The sequence below is a fragment of the Falco biarmicus genome, chromosome 3 (genome assembly GCF_023638135.1).
Source record: "Falco biarmicus isolate bFalBia1 chromosome 3, bFalBia1.pri, whole genome shotgun sequence".
NCBI lineage: Eukaryota > Metazoa > Chordata > Aves > Falconiformes > Falconidae > Falco > Falco biarmicus.
This window is the reverse complement of record NC_079290.1, coordinates 111,850,119-111,858,668: the sequence shown is the minus strand read 5'-3', so window position 1 is coordinate 111,858,668 and position 8,550 is coordinate 111,850,119. Positions and strand designations below refer to the sequence as shown.

Below are 8,550 nucleotides of genomic sequence, written 5' to 3'. Positions count from 1 at the left end.
CGCAAACCCAGAAAAATTTATCTCCGAACTCAGATGCATTTCTGTTCTCACAACGAACTTCCAATCTTTTCCTTACTCGGTCTACTGCTTTACCTTTGAGTCGTTTGTCCTCCATTTTTAATTGTCATTTTACTCTTGAATCCACCTAAATATGTGCCAGGAAGGAGAAGTAAAACATGACAAAAATCCACCCCAATTTTATAGTGCCTACCTTTTATTACAATGAAAGAAATATAAATAGGGGCTTTGATTTAGTACCAGGCTAGGAGATGGTGATTCTGCTTTTGCTTTGCAAAAAAATCCCCATTTATCTGTTCAGAGATCTTCACCTGGCGTACGCGTGGCTTAAAAATGAGCAGCGGAGACACGAAGGAGACAGGTCTGCAGAGTTGCTGCCGACACGGGCTGCTGGATATTACCCTTCCCCTTGCTAGATCCCAAGATTACAGGGTGTTAAAAACCTCTCTGTAAAAAGCATTTTGGAGCGCTCCCACACTCACCTGCGTGGACCTGCTTGCGCCTGGGCTGCCTTCCTGCTGGGCATGGCCACTGCTTGCCCTGGCACGCCAGGCTCGGGGGTCCCGACAGCTGCCTGCCTGCAGCCCTGCCAGCGCCTCGCTTTCTTCACCCCCTGCCCCCCAAGCTGTTCCTGTGGCTCACCAACTCTTCCTGCTGCCCAGCCTCTTCACAGCAGGCTCACATCTCCCCCAGGTGAGGGTAGCAAGCTCCAGCCCAAGGCAGGGGAAAGGCTGTAAAAGGTCTCCCGCATTATCACTAATTACAGGCTCAGGTCTTGACAATACACGGGAAGAAGTGACAGGGACACATGTTTTTCTTTCATCTTGCAAAAAATAGTGTTTATTGCAGTATGGTTAGGTATTACACTTGTGTTGTTAAAAGCATAATTCCCCCGCTCTTTTTGATCAAAGATGTCATGATTATGACTTTATTCAAACTGTTTTCCTTTGTGGCATCTATCATCCAGTTCTCTTTGAATCAGTTGGTTGCCATAACCTACAAAAATGTAAAACGGGAAAAATTGGATTTTGAGACCCAGGCATTTGTGAATAGTATATGTTCTGAGATGCAGGATTTAAATAACCGAAAAAAGATTTTTGCTTTTCAGTCACTCTTTAGATTAAAGTTTATATTAAAAAATAATTGATGTTCCAGACTTGAGCATCATGTGCTGCCTTCTAGGATGCAACAGTCGGTGTTACTGATGAATACAAATTTGAGTAATCACCTCTGAAGTCATACCAGTAAAATCTTTTTGACTATAGATATAGCTCTAGCAGTATAAAGGGTGAATGCATTCCTAAACATGAAGATTTATTTAAAAGTGAAAATAATTTAGATAACTATTTAAGAAGCGGATACTTTATTTTTGCTGCAGAGACTGCTGTTGCACAGGTAAGGGCTTTTCTACAGAGGTTACTTGTATGCAAAGCAGCATTTGAATCAAAAGTGATGCAGCTCCCTGAGCAGATGGCAGAAATCTCAGTCAGGGAGAACCTCAGAAGCAGCCAAGTGTCCGTATGCTCCAGCAGCAATACCTGGCGCCTTACCTGCTGGATCCAGCTGTTGTAGGCAGAGACCCGAGTGAAGACAGAAGGCTTGTGGTAATAGTTGCAGCCAAGAGCAGAGCCAAAGCTGACGATGCCATGCACTTCCCACTTGCCATCAGCAGCTTGGCAGTTCAGTGGGCCACCAGAGTCGCCCTGGCGGGAAGGGGGAACACAGTTAATGGCAGTTGTAGTGTGAATAGCTTTTCCTTGAGTTTTTTTATGCTTTCCTTCCCATCAGGCCTCTTTGTATCTGAAGCCAAGCCCTAAGAGTGGTGTTGTCTGGACTCACATTACAACTGGAGGTGACTCCATCCCCACCAGCGCAAACCATGGTGCGTTTCACTGTGCTTCCCCACCAGCTGGGCTGGGAACAAGTGGCATAATCCACCACCAGCAAAAGGGCTTGCTGCAGGTCGTCTGGAAGAGGTCCGTTTGCTGGGAGGGAATAGAAACAGAGGAGTCATGGTACCAGCTGGCACTGAAGAAAGAACAAAACTGCATTGTTAAGTTCCTCCTAGGATCTGGGTATTATTCCTCTAGGTAAGAAACTCCATAGGGGACATATTAAAGGAGAAGCTGTATAATCCATTCCTTAGCTCCATTATTTTATATAATTAAAAAAAAAAAAAGGCTTTAACTTACTAATCATTTGCGTTCAATTTAAAAATGTCTCGTTGTTACAGAAATGAAGGGCTGCTCTTTGTTCAGGAATTTGCAAAAAAATGTTACTTATTCGAGGAATTGCCTCTTGAGCCGAGCTGGCACTTCTGCTGAAGTCTCTGAGATGTTCCTCTCTTTCTATCTATTCCCCTATATGTCTTTGCAGTTACTCAGCAGGTGATGTTAGCATTAGCAAGCTGACCAGTCTCTATAAAGGTTAGTACAGGGCCCTCTGGTGCATCCTAGTCCCATTACAAGCAAAATAAACTTGAAAGGCAGAGAAAAATCATACTGTGGGAGTGATTGGGACCTGATAAACTACTCACTACACTGAGGCTGAGGGGATCTTGAGCACCATCAACATCCTTTTTCCCATCAGTCTCAAAGGAGAATGCAGTGCTCAAGGATTTTGTTGCACAATTTTGCAAAAGTCCAGGTACTTACTCTGCAGTCTTCCCCATCCTGTCACGTAGCAGGCAGCGTTGGATGACAGGATGCTTTGTGCAGGGGGGAGGCAGGCCAGCTGAATGTGGTTGCTTAAGGTGACGTGTTCAGTGAGCTTGATCAAAGCAATGTCATACCTGTGGTCATATGCACGCATTTGAGAGTGGGGAAGAGAAAGGGGAGAGATGAAGAGGTTTGCAAACAGATTGAGACGCAGTAGCATGAATACTTAGCAGTTATACAGCACTTGACCTATTCAAAAGAGATGCAGGGGAGCAAGGAGGCCAGCACATAAGCAGTAAAGATTCCTCCACTCTCAAAGCAACGGGGAAATCCATGGACTGGAACACTATTCCCTGCAGAATTGTCTGCTGGGGTTTCTGGAAATTGCTGTGCACTTCCCACCTGCCATCAGCAGCTTGGCAATTCAGTGGGCTGAACTGGTCCTGCTGGCAGCTTTCTGGAAATTGCCTTTGATAGGTTCTTTTCACCAAAACCAAGCATATGTTAGGGCTAACTCTAAGGACCTGGAGACTGAGGGGGTTTCTTTGCTAATGCCCTTAGCCTGCAGCAGGACATAGGAGGCCTCCAGCAACAAAGATATTAATACCACCGCTCAATAACACTCTGTGTTTATGCTGTTCGTAGGAGGGCTTCAAAGAGTGTTGTGTAAATGAATTAATTCCCTTCTGGTGTAGAAAAGAACTCATTGCATAGAACAGCTTCCCACCTAAGCATGAACATGCAAAACGGCATCTGAAAACACAGTTAATCAGTAAGCAATTAATACTGAAAGTTCTTTGTCTTGAGGGGGAAAGGCACAAACTGAGCTTCAGCTCTTATCTATGAGCAAACATTTATAGAAGTACTACTGCCAGCTGTAACAGGAGTTTTATGCATTTGGCTCCCACAGCTCAAGGTGGGTGGGATTCAGCTAGTTTGATTTTTGTCCTGCATCTAATAACTGAAATAATACTTGCCACCAGCTTACCCGTTTGCAACTTTCCGTGGATTCCAGTTCTCATTGACAATTATTTTTTCTGGAGGAAGTGCAATTGATCCTTCTTCCGCAGCTGCTAGGTTGTATTTTCCAAGAAATACTCGATAGTTCCTAGAAGGACTGGGCAAGAAAAGGACTAACAGTTATGCAGCTGCTGGCTTGCTGCTTAGGCATCTGCATCTTTGCCACCCGAGGTATTCAGTAAGCATATCCTTAAGACTGTAATCTCACATCACATGCATGATTTGTCTGGAGCTGAGCCAACATCTGACAGATTTGCTAAGGACAAAGCATCATGTGCTAGGCTTAATAATTTCATCTCCAAGCTATCTTGTCAACTCCTGCTTAAGGCTTCATTTACAAACTGAAGATGCCTCCAGTCTTTGCAGGATTCAGCTCTTATTCTTCAATGAAGTAAATAATTTGGGCTGCTTTTTTGACAGTCATAAACAGCTTTACTGATAAACAACTGTGATAGATATAATATGTAGGACTCATAATAACAACTCACAGCCAATCCCTCGTATTTCATATTATGATATTTTCTACAGCTTAGCGTTACGATAACCAAGAACTGTGTGTACATATTCAAAGACATACACTACCAAACCAAAATGGGATTGTCTGTGGAAGCAGTTTTGATGATGAAAGGGCACAGCTGTACCTGATCGTTTCTTTGTTATACTGCCCCATAATAGGAAGACCTTACTGAAAATGACTGGTATATTTATTACACTTATGATTATTTCTTCAGGCAGTGGATTGATTAGTTAATCTGTGAATCTCTGCCACATATGTTATAGGAACAAGCAACACTGCTGAATTTTAATAGCAACTTGAAGACATAATGGTGTTTGTAGTTATTTACAGAAAATGAAGAGTATATGATCCAGGTAATTGTAGGGGGGGGGCGGTGTTTGTCCCCTCTACTTTTATAAGAAAATGAAAAGGTGTAATTCTTCTAATCTATTAGTTATAATCAAAAGATATGATGTCAGACTAGGAGCTCTTAACTGGGAAAGGGAGAACTGGCATTAATAGGGTTTTGCCTCATCTGTCTCCAGCCATGCACTGCTCCCTGGGTACAGACGTGTCATTCCGTTATTTACCTGATGCAGTGTGCAGCAGTCATCACCCAGTTGGTTGCAATGAGGGTTCCTCCGCAGGTGTGATACCATTTGCCATTGGAACTGTATTGAAGGGAGGCCTAGGACCAGTGTATCAAATAAGACTCAGATTTTTGCTTAATGACTTTGCATTGTTGCACTTTCTTCCTGCACTCTGAACACCACTTGCTGCTGGAAGATGGTGAGAGGCTTGTAAGCAGCAAGTTTCCAGCTTCTGGCCACAGAAAAGGTTCCTGTCATCCAAAAGCTTGGTTGTTTGTTTTTTTTTTAATGCTGTTTCTTGCAAAGCTCTCACTAATCCTGGCCAAAAGAGCATTTTATTTGCTTCAGAAATGTATTTTTAAACTCTACATACAGCTATGCTCCAGCAGGCATTGTTATGCTCTGCTGAATTTCGCAGTCGTCTTGCTTAAATATGCGACGGTGCCCAGGCCTACTGCAAAAGCCTGAAAGCCTGCATAACAGCAAAAAGGTGACACATTCAGAGCTTTCTTAAAAAGCTTGGAAAATGTGGGATTGCTCAGAATGTAATATTCAAAGCCTAAGACATGACAGGCAAGGTGCATCAAATGAAATGTAAGACCTGGTTTTGCTCGGCCACATTGCGTGAAGGCAGCACAACCCAAATTGTCCCAGAGAAAGCACGGAATTACCAACCTGCCAGGGCCAGCTGAACGGTCTTGCAGCTTCCCCTCCAACAACTCTAGAGACAAGGGGGGGGTAGGCAGGAACCCCACAGCCAAAGGCTAGAAGACATAAGAGATAGGATGTGTGTTTTAAAAGTAAGAGGTTTTAAAAAATGTCTGTACAAGAGATGGTTTGTTTATTTTTAAATAGACTGGAGATGGTTTGTTTATTTTTAAATAGACTGTGTTTGCACAGAACCTTGCAAGGTACAAGTATAGGCTGTGATTTAACACGGTACAAGTGAAGACAGAGCCATCAGTCAAAACTGACCAATGTTATATAAAGCCTGTTTTTGAACAGTTTCATTTTTCTGACAGATAATCAAATCAGGTTGGCTTAACCCAATTCAAAATGTGTCAGCTGAGATGCAGCTCTTAGCCAATGCAACAATTTGATGTGGATTAACTCTTCCAGTGTATTCAAATGAAATAACTTTGAACGTGCTAAAGGCTGAGAGCAGCAGTGCTAACCCAGCCCCTGCAATAGGAACAGAACAGCACAGCACCTAGACTGTTTGGAGAGAACTTTTAAATTAACTGCCTATGTTGTATCTCCTTCTGCTTTCTTGCAGAATGTCTAATTTCCCTAAAAAAGGATTTTTCTGTTAGATTTTAGTCCATTTTTCTTTTAAAATTAATGCTGAAATTGAATTACATACCTGCGGCTGCCAGACTCAACACAGCAAAGAGGACTCCAAGCATGATGCCGATTAGCTGTATGCTGCAGGCTCTGCTCTGTGAGCCATTTTATATGTTACCGTTTATCTCCGAGATACGTGACTTAAAATGCAGTGCTATTCTGATACCAGTGGAAAACTTGTGTAATTGTGGGATAAATTTTTATATGCACAAGTTGCTAAAAACCCCCAGTTTACACAGACCTTGGATCCAGGCTATACAAACAACTTGTTTAAAAAAATTCCAATTCAGATGCATGTTATTGATAGCAGATGTTTGTTTTCCCATTGCCTTGAAAGTTCATCACAAAGGTGTTTTCAGAAGGAAAATGTTAAATTAACTATTCTAACACTTGGTGGGACATCAGCAGTAACAGTGTCTGACATATTCAGACAGGGATAGATTCAGACATGTTAGCGGGGCTGGATTAGATGATCTCTGGAGGCCTACTTCAACCTTAATTATTGTATGATTCTATGATCGCTTGAAATTTTATTTTGTTCTGGTTTGCTTTGCGACTGCATGGCAACTACCACTTTGTACTCACTGAAAACCTGTATCTTCTTTTCTAGATCAAGTTGCCCGAGTTTAGCATGCCATACTTCTCAACAAAACAAACTGTTAATCGCTTTGAAGTGGAAGATGTTTTGGCCAATACGAAGAACCAGCTGTCCATGATATTGGAGAAACACTGATGTAGCACAGTGAGCCAGACTTCATTTCTTTCCTATTTGCCTTTAACTGTTAGATCAGTAGCACATCCCTGGAATAAATAGGGTTCCTGTAGCATTGCAAATGAGCATTTTTACACCCCAAATCAGCATGCTGACCTGTGGTATAATGTAATGTGAGCTTGTTAATGAAAAATGGTAAACCATTTTCCCTAATAGGACAAACGAGGCAAGAGCAGGCATTTAGACCACTACAGAGCTACTGCCACAACAGAAAGTGTCCTGATTCATTACTGGACATTTGAGGCTGGTGAGTTGGTATCAACACATCCTTGTGTCTCTTCCTGGTTTTTTTCTTCTACTATGGGAATTTTCAATCCTTTGTCACATCTCCATCTGCCTACCCCTCACCTGAAAACCTGTTACTGCTTATTTAAAACCCAAACATCTCTATCCCATAAGCCAGCTCATGCATAGGGAGCAAACTTACTAGAATGGAACAAATATCGTAAAGGTACATTTGTAATGAGAGTTGCATTGTACATACAGACCAAAACCAGTTTTTAAAAAAGCTGAATAAATCTATTGTTTAATGTCAGTATTAATAAGCAGCAAAATCCCAGATTTTCATAGCTTCCATTCAGCAGTAGGTACTGATTCAGATGCAAGACGCCTGGAGCACACATGTGGAAGGCAGAAATATATAATGCTTTTCTGTTTTGTCTTCTTCTCAAGAATGTATTATCCTACCCAAACAATAGCATTTGGGAAAGCTGCATTCTGAATTTCAAATGAAATCAAGCAAACTCTGTTCTGGCATCTTGTATTTATTATCTGACAAAAGCACAGATCAGGATTAAATGAGTGCAGAATTGAGATTCTACTTTTTTTCTTCATGAATTAGTTGGCTCTTCCTCTTCATGTCTGAATTTATAAGCTATGCTTTTCAGTTTAACTTCCATCCCACTATCATTTTTGTTGGATACCAACTAAAAATTATAAATGTTGGATGTTCAGTGACTATTTCAACTTGATTGTTTTATGGTGTGCTTGTAAACATGGCATTTCCTTTAGCTGTTAAACATTTCTGCAGTTTCACAAATACAACCTTCTGCTGTCTTGCACACTGTAAACAGAGAAACCCTATTCTTTCTTTTTTCCCTTTCTTTAATGTAAAGGAATTCTGAAACAGTTCTTTTTTTATGTGGGGGGAATACTTGTAAGAATCATAGTATATTTAATGTAAAACAGTCTCAAAGCTTTTTTTTTTTTTTTTTTTTTTTCCCCTCTGTTTCACTCCTGCTTTATCTAACAATTGCTTATCCATCTTTTCCAGGTCTGGTCTAAATAGGCTGAAGTATCTTTTTTGGACTCAGTAGGCATCATACTGTTGGGACTTCTGGAAGTGAACATCAAAAGGCTCAGCCTCCAGCTGATACCATGGTGGCTTGGAAACAGCATCCTGGAAGCGCTTACCATCTTTATGCCAGATGTTTCACAGAAACTAAGCAGCTCATGGAACTTTACTAAGAAAAAGCAGGAACTTCTGGTACGTTCTGTTAAAGGCGTAATAGCTAGCATCTCTTTCAATACACAAAGTGCTTAGTGTACCATGTATAATGTACTCCACTCCTGTCTTTAGTCTATTCCCCAGTAGGGCAGTAACTATGCTAGACCAATTAATAAGTGGAATGGTCTGCAGATAAACAACAGATG

The 8,550-nt window shown here is 41.5% G+C and overlaps 1 protein-coding gene across 1 annotated transcript; it reads right to left on the bottom strand.

Moving 5' to 3' along the window:
* Positions 1–637: 637 nt before the first annotated feature.
* LOC130145721 (chymotrypsin-like elastase family member 2A) lies at positions 638–6,212 on the bottom strand. Its single transcript, XM_056330977.1, has 8 exons — positions 6,145–6,212; positions 5,457–5,545; positions 4,782–4,879; positions 3,664–3,792; positions 2,673–2,809; positions 1,858–2,003; positions 1,569–1,721; positions 638–1,014 (listed from the first exon to the last, which is right to left on the bottom strand). The coding sequence occupies exons 1-8, from the start codon at positions 6,185–6,187 to the stop codon at positions 997–999; spliced, it is 813 nt and encodes a 270-aa protein (XP_056186952.1). The 5' UTR covers positions 6,188–6,212; the 3' UTR covers positions 638–996.
* Positions 6,213–8,550: the final 2,338 nt, after the last annotated feature.

What these genes read in the sequence shown, in the direction of transcription:
- LOC130145721 (XM_056330977.1), bottom strand. Translation starts at nt 6,187, where the DNA reads ATGCTTGGAGTCCTCTTTGCTGTGTTGAGTCTGGCAGCCGCAG. An exon ending in GTTGAGTCTGGCAGCCGCAG is followed by an intron (nt 5,546 to 6,144) that starts GTATGTAATTCA and finishes TATGTCTTCTAG; the next exon opens with CCTTTGGCTGTGGGGTTCCT. An exon ending in ACTGCTGCACACTGCATCAG is followed by an intron (nt 3,793 to 4,781) that starts GTAAATAACGGA and finishes TTTCTTGCCCAG; the next exon opens with TCCTTCTAGGAACTATCGAG.